The sequence below is a fragment of the Grammomys surdaster genome, unplaced genomic scaffold, assembly GCF_004785775.1.
Source record: "Grammomys surdaster isolate TR1022 unplaced genomic scaffold, NIH_TR_1.0 364, whole genome shotgun sequence".
Classification (NCBI taxonomy): Eukaryota; Metazoa; Chordata; class Mammalia; order Rodentia; family Muridae; genus Grammomys; species Grammomys surdaster.
The window spans coordinates 3,254,754-3,274,730 of record NW_021604783.1 but is presented as its reverse complement, the minus strand read 5'-3'; the positions used below and the strand labels follow the sequence as shown (position 1 = coordinate 3,274,730).

General features: G+C 45.5%; 1 protein-coding gene across 1 annotated transcript; it reads right to left on the bottom strand.

The window, feature by feature from the left end:
* Positions 1–519: 519 nt before the first annotated feature.
* On the bottom strand, positions 520–19,839 carry Fxr2 (FMR1 autosomal homolog 2). The gene is made up of 17 exons (XM_028780125.1): positions 19,394–19,839; positions 12,762–12,814; positions 12,347–12,440; positions 11,226–11,297; positions 10,972–11,120; positions 10,196–10,289; positions 8,250–8,366; positions 4,197–4,367; positions 3,780–3,858; positions 3,350–3,459; positions 3,057–3,143; positions 2,542–2,770; positions 2,180–2,377; positions 1,894–2,094; positions 1,711–1,806; positions 1,488–1,588; positions 520–1,211 (listed from the first exon to the last, which is right to left on the bottom strand). The coding sequence occupies exons 1-17, from the start codon at positions 19,472–19,474 to the stop codon at positions 1,116–1,118; spliced, it is 2,028 nt and encodes a 675-aa protein (XP_028635958.1). The 5' UTR covers positions 19,475–19,839; the 3' UTR covers positions 520–1,115.
* Positions 19,840–19,977: the final 138 nt, after the last annotated feature.

The following is a 19,977-nucleotide window of genomic DNA, read 5'->3' as shown; positions in this document are numbered from 1 at the left end:
TCCCAATTTGGATAGACACTACCTCTTTACCCTTGAGGCCCCCAAAAGCTGAGGTCACTGATATGGATTCTGGAGCTAGAGCAACACCAGGCCAGAAATACAATCTGACCCTTCTGAGTTCTAGAGGCCATGGTGAGGAAACCCTATTTTCCCCTCTGCTGAAGGCCCAGCCTGTGCCCCAGGCCCCAGATAATCGGATTAAATAGCCTGCTCAGACTCTCAGCTCCTAGCAGGAACAGCTCCAGCTCCAAGGAGCCTATCCTCCTGTGACTCAGGGCTCAGGAGTGGCCCAATCTTATCATCAACCAAGGGAGGGAAGAAACAGCAAGGTCTGAAGCACAGTCCTCTCTGGCCATGGAGAAGAGAATCAAGGATGCAGCAATTCCCAGAATATCATCTTCCTGACACAGAATGAAGAGCCAATAATAAAGGAGACAGAACAAGAGCTAGGGACCAGTGCAGGTCAGCCCTAGAGATTTCAGCCCAGACTGGTGGAAAAGGCAACATAGGAAACACAAGGCCATTTGGATTTTTTTATTCTCTTTTTAAATACTGTACAGTGAAAAATAAATACGCCTTCTCATCCACCAGACAAGGTATTTCCCAACTCCCTGGGAGACCTTGTCACCCCCTTCATACACACCCCTGGTTCTATTCCAAAACCTTCCCCATGCCTCCCACCCACAAATGCCCTCACTATCCCCGTCTTCCACAGTGATGAGGCCCCAGAAATGGGGGGTACAGGATGGGAGGAGGGATAGCAGGGGAGCCCCCCTGAACTGTCAAATCTGGGTGGGTCAAGGAGCACCCCCACCAACAGGCGGAGAATGGGGGTGTTCAGAGGTCGGGGCATTAGAGGATAAAGGCACATCCAGTCTGATAGGGAAGGGGAGGCTCCCCTCACCCTGGGGGTAGGGTGGACAAGAGGGAGGGGGGTATGACCCTGTTACACACCCCTCCACTAGCTCCTGGAGGTTGGGGGGGGACCCAAGCTGCTGTGCCACCCCCCTCCCCCATAGATAAGAGCAGCTCCAGCGCAGGTCAGTTGGACCCATGAGGGCCATGGTGGTGGGCAGCAAGCGAGATGGAGAGAGGAGGGATGTGGACTGGAGGTTTTATGAAACTCCATTCACCAAACTACCCAACTCCAAGGGGGCAGAGAGCTCCCCATTCTCTGAGGGGCCCTTGGGAAGCTTGCTGACAGAGTCACCCTATAGAAGAAGCAGGAGGAAAACAAAAAGAAAGCAGTTCATAAGTATACAAGATGTAGGCATTGCATCTCACTACAGACACACCTGGAGACCAGTTCCCTAATCTCCCTGTGCTCAAGTCACCATTAGCCTTGTCTCCTGTTTGTGCCTGCTCTGCTCTACCCTCAGCTTAACCTGAACTCTGCCAAATACAGTCAATTCAACATAGCAAAGTTTTCTGTGTATCTGCCCCAAACAAACAAACAAAGTGGGCTAAGCTTTATCTTGATTGTCTACCTTCTGTCCTGAAAGAGAATCCTCTGTGGGTTTCATGCGTTCCAGAGGTGGCCGCTGGCGGCTCTGAGACTCTGCCCGTGAGATGTAGTCAGCCACAGTCACTAGGAAAGACACAGGAACTCAGGGACCCCATGGATCCCACCGAATCCAACCCTGGTTTTCCCAGCAAACGAGGCATCTCATTTTAGCTCTAGGAAGGTTCCAATCCTGTATCTCAGCTGACCTGGTTGGCGGTCTCCACTGATGGACCCATCAGTCCGGTTACCGCGATTACGGCGGCGGCGGCTGCGATTACGTCTCTGGGGTCTTGATTCCTCTTCTGTGGAGTAAAGAAAAGTCATACACTCACCCTCTCATTGTTCATTCCTTCTCACACCTCTAAGAATTCTCCAAGCTCGCCCCTCACCCAGGCCATTCTCTGTCATGTTAGGACCATCAGACTCCAGGCCTCCATCCATGACAGTCCTATCCTCATCAGTACGACGGCGGCGGGACCGGCGACGACGGGCACTTGCTGGAGGAGGTTCACCAGGCTCTGAATCAATTGGAGGCTCTGGTTCAGATGTGTCCAATAGGCTGTAAGGATTGCTGTCTGGATCCTTTAGCACTGGTGAAAAAAAGGAAGTGGCTGGGGAGTCAGGTGGCCACTATTTTCTCATTTAAGCCTGCATACATGACCCCAGCTCTCTCACCTGAGCTAATAGATGACGAGCTGTATCTTGAGGTAGGCCGGGGAACAGGTGGGGGTCCCCTTCCCCGGCCCCCAATTGGCCGTCTCCTGCTTTCTTCTCCACGGCTTGGGGGATCTCTGTCACCAGGTCCTGCTCGATTAGACTCCTCTCTCTTTTCTGACTCTGTCTCAGAAGCTGTGGAGGGGTCTGAGCTGGGGCCTGAAGAACACACAAAGGTTTATTCAAGACACTGGCGCTTGCCTTAGGAGTTCAAACACCACATCCAAACTAGAATTCCTCCTGTCACTCCCAAGGACCCAAGCCAGTTGCGTCACTGCTTTCCTCAGGTCCACCCACCTCCACTGCCCACACAGCTGTCTCACCATAGGCAGGACCACCAGTCCTCCGGCCCCGGCCCCGGGCCCCATAGCTGCCCCCATAGGTTCTGGTCGTGTGCAGGGAAGAGGAAGAGCTCTCGTCTGTGGTATAGCCCGCCTTGTCACTGCCACCACCACTGCCACCCCGTCCACTCCCAGGAGGACGGAAGCCCAGCCCGATCTGCCGAAGCTGTTCATCAATTTGCAGTCTCTCCAAGCGAAGCTGTTCAACCTCCTGGTTGGAAAGATGGACGACAACCCAGGAGAATTAAGAGTAGATAGTCCCCTTCCTCCACCCATATCATGGTCCTGTGCTAGTAAGCTTTCAAGACTTAGGCTTAGGAAGACAAAGGCTTAAAAACAACATTTTGGAATACAGTCCAGAGCCGAAATATCCATCAATGGTCCTGGTTCTACAAAAAGACAAACCAGGCACGACAGTCCCAAAGATTATATACTAGCAGTCCATGCCCTCCTTGCTACCCTAGTTTGTCCTTCTCCCAGGCTTCTGATATGGGTACCTGCAGGTAGGAGAGGTGATACTCTAGCAGTGCCTGGGCATTGCTGATATTCTCTCGGGTGCCAACAAATATGAAGGGAACCATTCCCTGGAGAAAAGACCAACAGGAAGATTAGAAGTCAGGTGTGATGGCACTCATGATCTTAGCTCTCGGGAAACAGAGACAGGAACAGCACAACTTAAAGCCTGAAATGTTAAGCCCACCCTCAAAGAGACAGGATCATAGCATACAAGGGCAAACAAAAGGTTCTGTGCTCTGCCCTCCACAAGTCGCCAGCCCCCAGAAAGCAGTACCTCCTCCCTGGGGTTCTTCTTGTCATTATCACCTTCCACACGAACCCTCACCACACCAGACTTATCCACAATCTCCTGAATCACTTTCCCGTTCTTTCCAATCACTTTGCCTAAATGGATATAGAAAGAATTAGGCTTTTAATTTCTGTTGTTATCATTAAGAAAATAAAATTAAAACTCTTCTATAGACTGTTATTTACATATATTGCACATTTCTCCTGCTTCTAGGAATCTCAAACTTTCCACGAGACAAAAATGCTATATATAATCCCTACAGGTTTATTACCCCCTTTCTTATTTGCATGTCAGACTGTTTATTCTGTCCTTATGTCCAGAGTGGCATCAATTCTACTTAGGTGGCCAAAACTGTATTCAAAACTCTACCACCAGGGCTCTAACTTTAATCCTTTATACACACACTCAAACTCACCAACCAAGTTCCTGGGCACTTGTACAGAGTCCTCAGAAAATTCAAGGTAGCTTCGAGCCTGTCTGCATGCTTCTGGCGTCTATAAAAAGAAAGTAAAATAGAATCTGGATCTCTCTGCCATTCTCTGACTTTGGAGAAATAACTTGTCACCAAAGTCAGGCAGGAAGGTCACCATATTTGCTTTCCACCTCAGCCTCAATCCCCTCTGTTACCCAAAGGACCCCAATGGTCAATCTTTTTTTTTTTTTTTTTGGTTTTTCGAGACAGGGTTTCTCTGTATAGCCCGGGCTGTCCTGGAACTCACTCTGTAGACCAGGCTGGCCTCGAACTCAGAAATCCGCCTGCCTCTGCCTCCCGAGTGCTGGGATTAAAGGCGTGCGCCACCACCGCCCGGCTTTGGTCCAATCTTTTACTGACCTCCCCATAGATTCGGAAAGTGCAGGTTTCTTCGCCCAACTCAATAGCAGTCACTCCTGGCACTTTTCGAGCCTGCTGGATGTTGGCACCATGCGTTCCAATTGCCAGACCCATCAGATCCTCTCGAACTGTAAACTCCTCTTGGAATGCTGCTGCCAACTGCTTACTTGTCTGAAAGAAAAAGGCACTGTCAGATCCTGGTGGTGAAATCTCAGAACACATGTTCCAGATGCCTAATCCTTTGTTTAGTTTAAACGTGTGGAGGGAAAAAAATGTGTGAAGAAAACCATAACCACCAGTCTGCTTAGCCACTAACACCTCCATGGAGACCTCAGGCACCTTTAAATACCAGGGCTTATGGACAGTGGGGAATGTAATGAGGGCAGTTTGAGCTAAAAGCCACCAAAGCTCTAGACTTGGCTCCAACACTAACTGGTTGAATTATCCTTAACAAGACAGACAGACACTGTCTGGTTTATCATCTAACAAGTCCTTACAGCTGGCCTACTTAATCTCAAATGAGTAAAAATGGTATTCCTCTCTTGAGCCCTTCCCACTATCAGGAGTTCTCTTTTCATTAATAAATCCATGTTTATTCTGCTTAAAAAATAAAAGAAAAAAAAAAAAAGACTAGCAAGAGGGTTAGACAAGGCTGACATCAAAGTGGTTATGTGCATGCATGTTTTCCTGAATGAGTGTTCATGAGAGCTGCATGTTCCAGGCTCAACAGAGGGACACTAGCCTAGGAAGCAACAGATTCTGTGTTCCATCCTGTGCCCAGAGGGGTGGGGGAAACGACTTGTGGAATGGAAGTGTAGTTCAGCAGATAAGAGTGCTTGCTCAGTATGCAGGAAGCTCTGGGTTAAACCTTCAGCAATACAAAAAACAGATGTAGTGGCCACATCTGCAATTCCAACACCAGGACGATGGAGGAAGGCAATAAGATCAAAAATTAAATGTCACTTTTAGCTACATAAAAAAAACTTGAGTTTTGCCTGGCAGTGGTGACACACATCTTTAACCCTAGCGCTTGGGAGGCAGAGGCAGGATTTCTGAGTTCAAGGCCAGCCTGGTCTACAGAGTAAGTTCCAGTACAGCCAGGGCTATACAGAGAAACCCTGTCTCAAAAAAAACAAAAACAAAAAAACAAAACAAACAAACAAAAACCTCAACAACAACAAAACTTAAAACCAAAACCAGCCGGGCATTTGGTGGCACATGCCTTTGAATCCAGGCAGTTGGATTGGAGTTTCAGGACAGCCAAGAAATCCTGTCTCCAACCCAACCCAAAACACCCCTACTCAAAAAAAAAAAAAAAAAACCCTGATGAAAACAAACAAGCAGACAAAACTCAGCCAGGCAAAATGGTCCATGCCTGCTATCCTAGCATTTGAGAAGTGGGCAACCTCTTTGAGTCTGAGGCTATCCTGGTGTGGTTTGTATATGCTTGGCCCAGGGAGTGGCACTAGTAGAAGGTGTGGCTCTGTTGGAGTAGTTGTGTCACTGTAAGCATAGGCTTTAATACCCTTGTCCTAGGAGCCTTTAGATGAAGATGTAGAACTCTCAGCTCCTCCTGCACCATGCCTGCCTGGATACTGCCATGTTCCCACCTTGATAATGGACTGAACCTCTGAACCTGTAACCCAGCCCCAATTAAATGTTGTCCTTATAAGTTGCCTTGGTCAGCAGTAAAATTCTAAGACAGAAGTTAGTGTCAGGGACTTCGATATTGCTGTGATAGGTCTAACCATGCTTTTCTTAGGAAGAGTGTAGATTTGGAAAGCGGAATGCTTTAAATAGGGCTTAATGGGCTATCCTAGTAAGAATATGGAACTTTTGTTACTGAGAGTGATTTAAATTTTGCTGACGTGTCCCAAGAGGTTTCAGTGGAGAATATCCATATGTGGCCTAGAGACTGGTTTTGTGGTATTTTGGTAAAGAATGTAGCTACTTTTTGCCTTTGTCTGAAAAGTCTGAGGCTAAGGTGAAAAGACTCAGATTAACTGCACTGACAAACGAAGTCTCAAAAATGCCCGTCACAGACTTTGTTCTCCGGTTAACTCTCATGAAGAGCATTTTAAACAACAAACTGAGAAAAGAAAAAAATATAAAATATATGGTTCAAGTACTAAAGGGGCACCAGGAAGCAAAATTGAGCTGAATTCTGTGTTCTTGGATATAAAATTAAATTAAGGGAGTGATGACCTCCAGGCAAGATCCCACCCAGCTAAAGGTCAAGGCATGATGGTACAAGCCTTTAATCTCAGGAGATGAGTCCAACATCAATTTACAGAATGAGTTCCAGGACAGCCCCGCTAGGCAGTGAAGTAGTTAGAAAACAGAAAGCTGGCAATGATGTAACGGCGGCGTGAGGTGGCCATGTTCTAGCCCCAGCAAACAGCAGACCTTAGGCAGCTTCGTCCACACATCTTGGCTTTGTAGTCAAGAGAAGCAGACTACTGGGACAACTGATGCTGGTTAGCTGGAGCTAAGAAATTAGCGGTGATTAAGAAGAGAGCAGCACCATTGAGGTGAAATCTTCTAGAGAGTGTTTTCTGAGAGCACAAAGAAGCTGTGTTCTAGAGATAGCCAAGGTTGTACCTGATGCTGCAGCTGTACTTTGTAATGTGTAACAGTCACCCAGGTGGTACTGGTTTTGAAGGCATGAAGGGGTCATGGAGAACAGCTGGGGCTTGGCACTGTGAGAGGCCTTGGAAGGCCACTGGTGAAGGTGAAGCCTCGGTTGCAGCTGACAGCCCAGGACAGAAGGGGTCATGGCACCATGAAGAGAGGCTACCAGTGAAGCCTAGTTGCAGTGGAAGACACCAGTGTATTGGAGATGCCAGTACCATGGGATGACCACCAAGAGCAGCAGTGGAGTGGTGTCAAACACAGCCTAGAGTGCTACAGAGGGAAGAGCTAGAGAGAAGTGACCTAAGCCCTTTGGAGGAACCCAGAAGATCAAGTGTCCATCCCAGACTATGAAACAAGATGTGAAGTTTAAGTTGCCTTAGAGACCCCAAGATGTTTGAGATGCCAGAACCATGGGCTATCTGCTGAGGAAAGGTGCTAACAGGGAGTGGAAATAGCCCAGGAGACAGGACGTTTGTTGCAGTCAACAAAGATGAAAAAGGAGTTGGAGATCTGAAGACTGCTTTGACATCAGACATGGAGATGCAGAGTCTGGAGTTTGCCCAGTTGGTTTCCTGTCTTGCTTAAACCAAGTTAAGCAAGTGATTGGATGACTCTCAGAAGAGACTTTGAACATTACTGAGACTGCTATAGACTATGGGGACTCTGGAGGTTGGACTAAATGTATTTTTTATTATGCAATATGTAAGTATGGCCCCCAAAGCCTCATGTGTTTGAACAAGCCTATGGGGCCAGGGAGTGGAATCTGATGGTTTGTATATGCTTGGTCCAAGGAGTGGCACTATTAGGAAGTGTAGCCTTGGTTGGAGTAGGTGTGTCATGGGCTTTAATACCCTAGGGCTAGCTGCTTGGAAACCAGTCTACCACTAGCAAGCCCGATGATAGACATATAGAACTCTAGCTCCTCCTGCCTGAATGCTGCCATGTTCCTGCCTTGATGATAATGGACTGTCCCTCTGAACCTGTAAGCCAGCCCCAATTAAATGTCCTTATAAGACTTGGTCATGGTGTCTATTCACAGCAGTGAAACCCTGAGAATTCCAGGCCAGGAAACCAGTGAGACCCTGTTTCAAAACAACATTGCTGGGCAGTGGTGGCACATGCCACTAATCCCAGCACTCCAGGGTCAGAGACATGTAGATTTCTTGTGAGTTCTAGGACACCCAGGGCTATACAAAGAACCCAGGCTCAAAAATAAAAACAAACAAAACAAAAAACCCACAAGAGGAACAAAACCAAACCTTTTAAATCCATGCCAAACCACAGTATAATACTGTCCTCTGAAGATTATGAGACAAAATAGCCACCCAGGACTAATGACTTGTATAGCCTTTGTCTATGTGTTTCAGAAACAAAAGAAAATGAGAAAGGAAAGGACATTATTATTCAGCCAAAACTTACCTCTAGGTGCTTAGTAGCTTCTTCATTGCGGGACATGAGCAGCAATTTGGTTCGAAGGCTTCGGAAATGCATATCACCCAGCAAAGATGCCCTCTTCACAGGGGCTTCTGTGGTTGACTGGGAAATGAACAAGAAGTATAAAAGCAAAATACATGGGCTAGAGAGAAGTGGCTCAGAGGTTAAGAGAATAGACTGCTTTCTGCCAGAGGAGCTAGGTACAATTCCCAGCACCTAAATGGCAGTTCACACTTGTCTGTAATTCCAGTTCCAAGAGATCTGACACCCTCACACGGACACACATGCAGGCAAATCAGCAATACACATAAAATGAAATTAAAAGAAAAAAAAGAAAAAAGAAAAATACACACCAGGGAAGCATTAGAGACTTGGCATCAGAATGCCAGTCCCTGAAAAAGGGCAGGTATCAAGAAATGAAGTTGGCTTTTTGTTTTTCAAGACAGGGTTTCTCTGTGTAGCTGTGGCTGTCCTGGAACTCACTCTGTAGACCAGGCTGGCCTTGAACTCACAGAGATCCGCCTGCCTCTGCCTGCTTCCTGAGTGTTGGGATTAAAGGCGTGCGCCATCACCACCTGGCAAGAAATGAAGTTTAAAATAAGGTGGTAGCATGAGCTGGAGAGATGGCTCAAAGGTTAAGAGCACTGACTGCTCTTCCAGAGCTTCTGAGTTCAATTCCCAGCAACCACATGGTGGCTCATAACCATCTATGAGAACTGGTGACCTCTTCTGACCTGCAGGGTACATGCAGGCAGAATGCTGTATACATTTCTAAAAGAAAAAAAAAGAAAAAAAAAAAAAAAGAGGTGGTAGCACATGCCTATCTCAAAACTAGGGAAGATAAAGCAGGAAAGCTGTCACTAAGTCAAGGGCACCTTCAGTTTACAGTGAATACCAGGCCAGCCAAGGATAAACAATAAGAACTTGTCTCAAAGAAAACAAAAGAAATGTGGTAGGCTACATGAAAACTATTGTCAGTCACGTAGCAACTGAATAGCTAAATACTGACAGGAGTCATTTGACAATAAAGAGCAAATACAAGAAGAGAGTTATACAATGTTTGCTTTTTTCATCTTTAAACATTTATAGCAGGCAGAGGGGTAGGGTAGTGTATGCCTTTAATCTCAGCACTTGGGAGAGACAGGCAAGTGGATCTTGTGAGTTTGAGGCTAGTCTGGTTTACATAGTGAGTTCCAGGACAGCCAGAGCTACACAGTGAGATCCTGTCTCAAAAAAAACAAAATAACAACAAAAAAACAAAAACAACAAAAAAGATTTATGTATGTATGTATGTATGTATGTATGTATGCATGCATGCATGCATGCATGCACAGCTCTGTGTGTGTGTGTGACTATGTTATGTGCACATAGGTACAAAGACCAGAAGAGGGTATCAGGTGCCCTGGAACTAGAGTTAAAGGTGGTTGTAAGACACATGGAGAAGGCAGGGACAGGAATCCCCCAGAGCTGGCTGGCTACCCAAAGTTGGCTAGCTCTGGGTTAGGTGAAGATAAGCTGCCCTGTAAAGTGTATATGATTAAGAGATGCCTGACACCAACACTTAAGGGTTTCCAACTCAGATGTGCACCTATATATATATACGCAAATATGTATATACACACAGATGCAAATATATCCAAGGGCTGGGGTACAACAGCTAGATGGCAGGGTACTTCTCTAGAGCACATAGGTGTGTGAAAATCATGGTTTAATTCTAGCATAGAAAAAAGGGGAATAAATTAAAGTCATATATAAGGAAAATTAAGGAAAGGCAAGGCTACCAGGTCCCATAAGTGTCAGAAGAACTAAAGCAAGCATGGACACACAGTCCAGCACGAGCAAAGCCACATACCCACTTTCCCAAAAGTTTAAATAGGAAAAAGGAAAGACTGTTGGCAAGGCTTATGTTAAATTCAAGCATGAAAACTCACCAGGATAAAGAGCTCACTGTTTGTGATGTTGAGAAAGATACAGTTGGCTCCCAGTGCTTTCTTGAACTCTTTATGCACATTTTCATTGGAGCAGCTGCAGAAAAAAGTAACATTCTCAGGACAGGGGGCATAAGAAGCTCAGGAACAAAAAGCAGAGAGGAGAAAACAAGAGAGGTAGAACCCCTGTTTAAAAAAAAAAAAAACAAAAAACAACAAAAAAAAAAACCAAGGCTTAAGAAAAGCAATTTTTAGCCAGGCAGTGGTGGCGCACACCTTTAATCCCAGCACTTGGGAGGCAGAGGCAGAGGCAGGTGGATTTCTGAGTTCGAGGCCAGCTTGGTCTACTGAGTGAGTTCCAGGACAGCCAGGGCTGCACAGAGAAACCCTGTCTCGAAAAACCAAAATTAAAAAAAAAAAAAAAAGAAAGAAAAAGAAAATCATTTTTTAAAATAAGGACAGCAAGGCACAGTGGGCCACAGCTTTAGTCCCAGCACAGGCAGGTGATCTCTGTGACTGCAAGGCCATTCTGGTTTACACAGTTTTAGGCCAACCAGAGCAGTGTAGTGAGGCTATCTCAAAACAAAACTAAGACAGACAGACAGAAAGACAGAGAGATAAAGATGAAAAATGGAAGAGCTACGGGCATATCATGCAAAAAGGTCCTCACAGGGCCAGGGTATGAACAGAGCAAAGTGAAGAGTGGGAGACCTGGGAGAAATGAGGACAGAGGCTGGCACTGTAGACAGCCTCCAGTTCCCAACCTCTCCAACACTCACGCCTCTCTAAGATCCTCAGGCACAGCCATGGTAACCTTGAAGAAGCTGCCTTTGGTTGCAAGGGGATTGGGATTAACTGGCCGAAGTCGTTCCAGAGTGACAATCTCATTGTAGGTAGCATCACAGGCAGCATACTCAATGACATAGAACTGGCAGAAAAGAAAAGAATGTGTATGACCTGAGCATCCACCTGCTACCTTTTCATGAACAAAAGAACAGTTTCAGGAACTCCCCAAAGGGCTTCAGTCACTCACATCTCCCTTCATCATCCGCACCCGAGCCAGCCACCAACCACAAGGTTCCTGTTCATTGGCTCTCGAATAGACCTGAAAAAGTTAGAAATAAAGAGAAATGGCATTGAAGACTATCCAAAAACATCAAAAATTGGAGAAAGCATCCAGATACCCAGAAAGCATTCCTAAACTCACAAAAAGGAAACAAGGAGATACTAATGAGGTCACTGAGTTTTATTTAGTTCACTTTTTTTGCCCAGAGGACAAGAGCTCTCTATGCCCAGCAACCTGAGTTCAAGTCCCAGAGCTCACAGCAATCATGACCACCACTCGTGAGCTGTAGCACTCTCATGCCCTTCGAACATACACACATACACACAAAGTAATTCACACTGAGGAAAAAGAGCTGGAGGTCTTGGGCTGGAGAGATGGCTCAGTGGTTAAGAGCACTGACTGCTCTTCCAGGGGTCCTGCTGAGTTCAATTCCCAGCAACCACATGATGGCTCACAACCATCTGTAATGGGATCTGATGCCCTCTTCTGGTGTGTGTGAATTCATCAACATAGTACAAGAGAGAGAGAGAGAGAAAGAGAGAGAGAGAGAGAGAGAGGGAAGAATGGAGGGAGGGAGGGAGGGGAGGGAGAAAGAAGGAAAGGGAGAGGGGGTAGAGGGAAAAGAGAGAGAGAGAGAGATGGAGGTCTCACTACACTGAACTAGAATGATCACAAACTCTTGGGCCTAAGTGATTCCCCTCCCTCCGCCTTCCAAGTATTTGGGTTGGGGATTTCAGTGGTAGAATGTTTGCCTCACATGCCCAAAGCCCAAGGCCAGGGTTTCAATCCCCAGGAATGTCTGTCTATCCCTCTCTCTTTCTCTCTCTCTTTCTCACACATGCACAAATATATTGGAACTGGAGGAGTTAAACTTTAAGTGGACTTATCACAAATGAAGAAGCAGATCCTTTTAAACTTGGAACCCTCAGGTCATAGCCACATAGCAAGCCACTGCTGCATTTTACTTCACTAACTACATGGTTAGATATGGTGGCTCAGAAAAGGAAAGAACAAAATCATAAAGCAAAAAAACCAAGACTCCTAATAAAGCAAACGAACACTGGAAAGGTGGACCTCACAGTCCTTACCTCTACTTCATCTCCTTCTGTGATCTCTTTATTGTAGTCAGCTGGAGGTGGTAGTCGGACATCCCCAAAGGGAATCTGTCTCTCACTCTGCCAGCTACAAGAAAACAGTGACATGAAGCTGTTCACATTGTCTACTTCTTCACAAAGGGCTTGCTCCCTTAGCTAGACCACTTTTATTCTTCCCAGTAATAAAGAGTCAAAGCACCAGACCCTGTTCCATAGTGGCCTTTTATCCCTTGCTACCAACTATTAAGTGACCAAAACTTGCGCCAAGCTATCTGTTCTTCCTTTCTTGGACTTCCCATCCAAACCCTCAGCTCTCGCCCACCTACTGCAGGCCTCATATAGGACTCAGCAGCCCACTTATTACCCTCCTTCTAGGGCCGCGTGAGCTTGACTATTCCCAGGGTCTTACTTGTTTTCAAAGAAGATAGTGACAGAGTCTTCATGGACATCCTTCACAAAGCCCTAGAAAAAAATTTCAAAATATAAAAAACATAAATGAAAATACATTTTACTACTACCTTAGCCATGAGGAAAGAAATATCAGAAACCTTTGAAATTAAGAGTTTTTTTTAGCCGGCCAGGCAGTGGTGGCGCACGCCTTTAATCCCAGCACTTGGGAGGCAGAGGCAGGTGGATTTCTGAGTTCAAGGCCAGTCTGGTCTACAGTGTGAGTTCCAGGACAGCCAGGACTATACAGAGAAACCCTGTCTCGGGGGAAAAAAAAAAAAGTTTTAGCTGGACATGTGAGCAGACTGAACATAGCCAGAAAAACTGTGATGGAAAAGAATATAAACAATGAGAAAGGAAATAATACTGACAGAATCTAGAAAGAACATGGAATAGGCACAAAGTAAAACCTGCACTATAACAGCCCAGGGGCTGGTGGTGTACTCAGGGCCCATTACCTCCCTACCTGTCTTCTCCCAAAGAGCTAAGCAGCTTGCCAGAGTTCAATTAAAAAACTAGGGACTTTCAGCAAGGCCAAGGATATCCCACAAGACAGTGAAAGACTGCACTAGAACACCTAGAAGATATCAGGACTGTCAACAGAGAGAAGGGTCTGAACCCTAGAGACCTGGCAGACTTAGTACCCAGAGGCCTAAGTCCTTGGAGAATAAATAGAACACACTGGAGAAGTTCAAAATAATACATACATATATATATATGTATATATATATATACATATATATATATATATATACACACACACACACACACACACATATATATATATACATACATATATATATCCCTACAATTTAAAAGATGTCATAGTTCTGAATGGACAAAAATAACAACTGAATCTGAAAATAAAATATGTAAAGCCTCCAATCTTGAGATCATAATAGGAATCATTAAATAGCTAGTTTCTCTTTCCTAAGAAGGCCTAAACTGTATATTCAACCTACAGTCTCAGTTGTTCTTTCTAGTTTTGACAAAGTCCAATTCATTATTATTATTATTTTACAAAATAGGCTCTGGTTTTATGGTAAGAAACTTCTGACATCCAAAGCCACAAGTTTTCTCCTACGTCGTCTAGAAATTTTGTTAGTGGTTTTTAAATATTCATTCATTCATTTGCGCAGCGGTGTTTTGCCTGCATGCATGTGTTTGAAGGTGTCAGATCTTGGAGTTACAGACAATTATGAGCTGTCATGTGGGTACTGGAAATTGAACCTGGGTTCTCTGAAAGGGCAGTCAAGGCTGAGCCATCTCTTTAACCCCTTTCTGTGTTTTAAACTACACATTGTATATGTGTATGTAAACATATGCATGCTTTTCTGACAACATGTGTGTGGATGCCAGAGAACAACCTATCGAAGTAGGCTCTCTTCCACCATGTGGGTCTTGGGATCAAACTCAGGTCCACAGGCTTGATAGATATCTTTACCTATTGAACCACCTCCCTGACTCAAGATTTTTATTTTACATTTAGATATGTAACAGATTTTCTTTTAGAGATAGTAGCCCAGGTTGGTCTCAAACTCACAGGAAGCAGAGCCTTTAACTTCTGGTTTTCCTGTTTCTATCTTCCACATATTGTTGTGATCACAGGTATGCACCACTACACCCTGTTTATTTGGTGCTGACAGTGTTTCATGCATGCTTTATCAACTGGCACTACATACCCTCAGTCCCAAAGTTGCTTTTGCTTAGTAAACATTAGTTTGTACTTCCTGGTTTTTTGTTTTGTTTTTTCGAGACAGGGTTTCTCTGTGCAGCCCTGGCTGTCCTGGAACTCACTCTGTAGACCAGGCTGGCCTCGAACTCAGAAATCCACCTGCCTCTGCCTCCCAAGTGCTGGAATTAAAGGCGTACATCACCACCGCCTGGCCCCTGGTTTTTTTTGTTTTTTTTTTTTTGTTTGTTTGTTTGTTTGTTTGTTTTTGATAAAAGTTGAAACAGTTGGGCTAGAGATGGCTCAGTGGTTAAGAGCACATCTGCTCTTCCAGAGATCCTCAGTTCAATTCCCAGCAACCACATGTTGGCTCACAACCATCTGTAATGAGACCTGATACCCTCTTTTGGTGTGTCTGAAGACAGAGACAGTGTACCCACATACATAAAATAAATAAAACTTTAAAAAAAAAAAAAAAAGTTGAGACAGTTTAGAGAGTTCTTAGCCCCAGGATTTGAGAAGTAGGGTCAAGTGAATCTTTTTAAATTCAAGACCAGCCTGGTCTATATCACAAGTTCAGGCTACCCAGAAATATATATTGAGACAGTGTCTCATGGATGGATGGATGGAAACAATAGGTGACAGATAGACAGATAGATAGAAAGAATGAATAGTTGCCAGGTGGTAGTGTCCCATATCTTTAATCCCAACACTCAGAAGCAGAGGCAGGCAGATCTCTAACCAAGCCAGCCTGGTCTACAGAGTGAGTTCCAGGACAGCCAGGGCTACAGAGAAACCCTATCCTGAAAAAAACTATATAGATTAGATAGATAGATAGATAGATAGATAGATAGATAGATAGATAGAGAGGGGGGGGGGTTTGGCTGGAATATATATATCAGTGTCGTGTGTGCTTACCAAGTATTAAGCCCTAATTCAATCCTCAACATCAAAAACAAAGACCAACCCTGAGCACAGTAACTAGGATAGCGGCCGAGGCTAGGAGAAAACATACCAATAATGTTCTGGAGAATACAGCTCCCACCTCACAGAGCTAGTCAATCACCACTTACTATTCTTTCCTTATAATGAGAAAATCTAAATCTGAATTTTGCTTCAGATACAACCTGTTTTGGCTGTTTGGTGGGAGCCTGAGGCATGAGATCTGAGAATTGGAGGTCAGCTTAGGCTACATGCTAAGTTACAGACCATCTTGAGTTATCAAAGTTAAAAATCCTGTCTCCATATGGGAAGAAATGTTTTTAAAGATGAAAGGGAGGAAGGGAAAGGGGAAGGAAGAAAGAAGTAAGAGAATGGTGGAGGGATGCCTGGCTGAGGATGTACTTCAGTGGAAGGGTACTTGCCTCGCATGTGGAAGGCTAAGATGAGAGACCTCAAGTTCAAGGTTAGCCTGATCAACAGAGCAAGCTCCAGGCTACACAATAAGACCCCATCTTAGCAGGGTGGTGGTGGCCCACCCCTTCCAAGGCCAGCCTAGCCTACTGAGTAAGTTCCAGGGCTACACAGAGGAAATCCTGTCTCAAGAAAAACCAAAAAGCCAATCAACCAAACAAACAAGCAAGAAACAAAAACAAAAAACCACAATACCCAGACAAGGTACACAGAATATATGACTGACTACAGCAGAAAGTGAATACATGTTTCATGTTGAAAAAGTACAACTTAAAGAATGAAAGTAATGCCAGGTGAGATAGCACAGACCTATAAAATTCTAGTCAGTGGGAGGAAGAGCTAGGAGAATCCTAAGTTCCAGCTTGAACTACAACGAGACTGCCTCCCAAAACACACAAACAAAAAAGAATTAAAAACACACTATGAAGTTGGGGTTAGTGGTGTGCACCTGTAACCCCAGCACTTGGGAAATGAAGCCAGTGAAACTAGGAGTTCGAGGTCGTCCCCAGCTAAAAGGCCAAGCCACCTGACACTCACCTTAAAACAAAACACATTGAGTTCTGACAGAAAAGCAGAGTTTGATAGGATAATTTTCTAAAATAGCATAGATCTCAGATTTGGTATCTATCGGCCCTGGAAAAATCAAAGTAAAACACAGTTTTGGGAGAGGAGAAAGGGATCTCCCCAAACTTAAAAGATCTAAAAGACAGGTCACTCCCTTACTCACACTGAAGTTTGCTGAGTCATGAATATTAATCAGCAAGATTTGAATAGGTAAGTATCTACTTTACACTGAGTTTAAAAAAGTTTAGTCCAATTTTAGAGAATTGTCTTAACTCAGTCATGGAGCAGAAAGTGCTAAAGTGGCCAGAATACAAAATCTACATTCATTATTTGGCGTTTATTAACTCTATACTATCAAAGAATCCTGCCCATGCTTCACTCAAATCTATCACTGCTATGGCCCACAGAATAAAAGGACAAAAGTCAAGAGAGACTTTCTGTTGGATATCCATATGTGTAACAGAAAGCATGTCCTTCTCAGCCATTCCCTACAGTGAATTTGAACTGAGCACTAATCTGTCCCAGCTGTGCATGGCTCCCAGGCTTCCCTAAACCAAAAGCAAATATCTAATCTTGATCTCACACTCAATTGAAGAAATCACTTTTCAAACTAGGAGTGGTTGTGGATGCTTTTAATCCCAACACTCAACAAAGGCAGACTATCCCAGTGAGTCCAGGGCTGCCAAAGCTACATAGAGAAATCCTGTCCTCAGAAACCAAACAAGTGAAAAAATACATCACTTTTCTTGGAATTTAACATTTTGGGGTGAGGACACAGATGAGGCTAACATATCAAGGAAAATAGAACTAACATATTGCCGGGCTGTGGTAGCGCACGCCTTTAATCCCAGCACTTGGGAGGCAGAGGCAGGCGAATTTCTGACTTCAAGGCCAGCCTGGTCTACAGAGTGAGTTCCAGGACAGCCAGGGCTGCACAGAGAAACCCGTCTCGAAAAACCACAAAAAAAAAAAAAAAAAAAAAAAAAAAAAGACAGAGAACTAACATCTTATAAAGTACTTTTTGGTTTTTTTAGACTGGATTCCATTCCCCACAATAGTTTTGAACTTCCAACAATCCTACTTCAGCCTTCCAAATACTAGGATTAGAGTGTACACCACCATACCCAGCCTAAGGAGACTGTTTTAACAAAGGTAATACAAATGTGGGGAAAAGGATATTAAAACATTAATGTGTCCTATCAGAACCCAAAAGGAATTAGACTTTTGCTAAAGAAACAGAAATGTTACAAAAACAGTGTTCTAGTCAGAAGAAAAAGTACTAAGAGTTAGGAAAGTGACAGGGGGTCAGAGTCAGCTAGGAGCCTTCTTCAGCTATAAACAGAGTAGGTGGATATCAATAAGGATACACAGGAATATAGAAACCAAGATAAGAAGACTCAAGACTTAATTGAGAGGCTACATTAAAGCTAGGAGATGTGCACCCATAGGCACTGGGTAAAGAACTGGGTCAAAAAGGAAAAAAAATGCCACCACATTTATAGTGGGTAACTTATCAGTTGAAGAGGGGGTAGGAACCATCCACAGTGGTAGGGCAAACTCAAGTCCATTTTCAGCTACAAAAAGATACAATTTCATAGTAGAGTCAGAGAAAGTTATTTCCAAGGGCATGAGAAAGTAGAAAGTTCTACTAGGGTAGGGAGATGGACAACCTGAGGAAACCTGAAGGAAAAGGGGATCTCCTCATCTATCTAATGCTATGAAAATTCCTCTTCCTCTCCAGAATGAAAAGAGTACAAGAGGAACCAAACGTTCCTGGGACAATTCCACCCATAAAAGTCAAAAGAGGTTCAGAACCCCATCGATCAGATAAAGAAAATACCTGGGGGGGGGAGGGGTTGAGAAGAGTCAGTCTGAATCTAAATTAGGGGTGAAGGGGATCCAGAATGGACTCAGGACAGATACAGAAGATGGGGTAGATGATGGATAGAAAGGAGGAAAAACAAAAGTTCTGGTCTGTCATGGTGGCTCAATCTGTAATGCCAGAAACTGTAATGCTAGTCTGAGAAGGAGTACAGAAGAGTTCGAGTTCAGCCAGGGGATCTTGTCCCAACCACAACCCTCAAAAATGTTCACCGGAATCAAATCTTAGGCAAAGAAAAAGCAATTCTGATATTTTTCTTTCCAGAAAGACTGTCAACAAGCAGAAATCTGTTGGAATAAGAACAGAAGCTTGTTGAGATGGCCTTTTAAGAGATAGGGAAGCTTAAACTTACCAAGAAGATATAGGAATGACCTAAATATATCTAGAGGCACAGAGCTAAACATGAATCCATCCCTAGATAGCTGGTTTTGGAATAAAGGTGTGGTGGGGTGACAGACTTGTCCAACAAATCCACTTTTTGGCTGGCTGGCTGTTAATACCTGAGGCCAAAGACGCTAAATACACAAATGGGTTTTGACCATTTCTTGTCAGACTGGGAACAGGAATGTAAGATGAAAGTTGACCAAATAGTCTAGAGCCAGTAGGCAGAAGCCTCCCTGAAGACCGAAGACCTAATATGGGACAGTGGACCTTCCCAAGGGGGTCATGTAGAAAAAGAAAGAGACTCCTCCATGTGCTTGGGCTGTAGGGGAGATGTGATTAAAAAGCTGAAGTATCTCCTACACTAAAAAACAAGAAAAGTCGATTAGAAGCCAGGAAAAGGGGTTTCTCCAGAGGGACCAGGAACTCCCATCCACGCACAGTAATGACCTGATGTTCATGCTTTCAGCTGAGGATAAAAGCAGGTGTAATAGCGGGCTCAAAAATAAAAGCACGAGGGTTAACTCCCACGGTCTCCCCGGGAGGGTTTCGAGTGGGAACGTGGGTCGAAGGTTCTAAGGGTCAGAACTAAGCTCCAGAAACTCGATCCCGCTCCACTCTTCCCTGCCTCGGCTGGGGGAGGGGGCTAAGGAGGGTGTCCCGGGTCGACGCGCCGTCTCACCTTGTAGAAGGCCCCGTTGGAACCCCGCACCTCGACGGGCAGTCCCGGCTCCACATCCCCCCCAGAGGCCAGGCCGCCCATGGCGCCGCCACCACCTCCGACTGCCCCAGCAGCAGCTGAAACAGAGCCCTGAGTGCGGGCCGGGCCGGGCCCCCGGCGTCTCCCTGGAGGAGGAGCCGGAGGGGGAGCCGCGGGGGGCGGGAGCCGGGCCGGCCCCACGGCGGCCCTGCTACAGCCGACGAGCAGGGGGCCGGGGCCGGGCCGCTCCCCGTCCGCCGCCGCCGCCGCTGCCTTGGTCTCCGCCACCGTGAGGGAAACGGCCGCCGCCGCCGCCGCCTTCGTCACCTCAGCTTCCGCCCGCCGGCGTCCCCGCTGCTGCCTCAGTCCCGGGACCCGCTGCTGGCGCTGCCGCTCCACGGCCTCCACCTCCCCCTGCCGCCGCCGCCTACTGCGCAGGCGCACAGGGCACCCGCCCGCCGCGCGCGGAGCCGGAGGGCCAAGGCGCAGGCGTCTAGGCTAGCGCCCCAGCTCCCGCTCGCCAGCGCGTCAGGGCTTCCACATTCTCTTGCACTCTCTCACGCCCC

Coding starts and splice junctions, on each gene's coding strand:
- Fxr2 (XM_028780125.1), bottom strand. CDS start 19,474: ATGGGCGGCCTGGCCTCTGGGGGGGATGTGGAGCCGGGACTGCCCGTC. Junction 8,367..10,195: donor ACAGTGAGCTCTTTATCCTG/GTGAGTTTTCAT, acceptor TTCATTTCCCAG/TCAACCACAGAAGCCCCTGT. Junction 3,859..4,196: donor CTTTCCGAATCTATGGGGAG/GTCAGTAAAAGA, acceptor TTCTTTTTATAG/ACGCCAGAAGCATGCAGACA.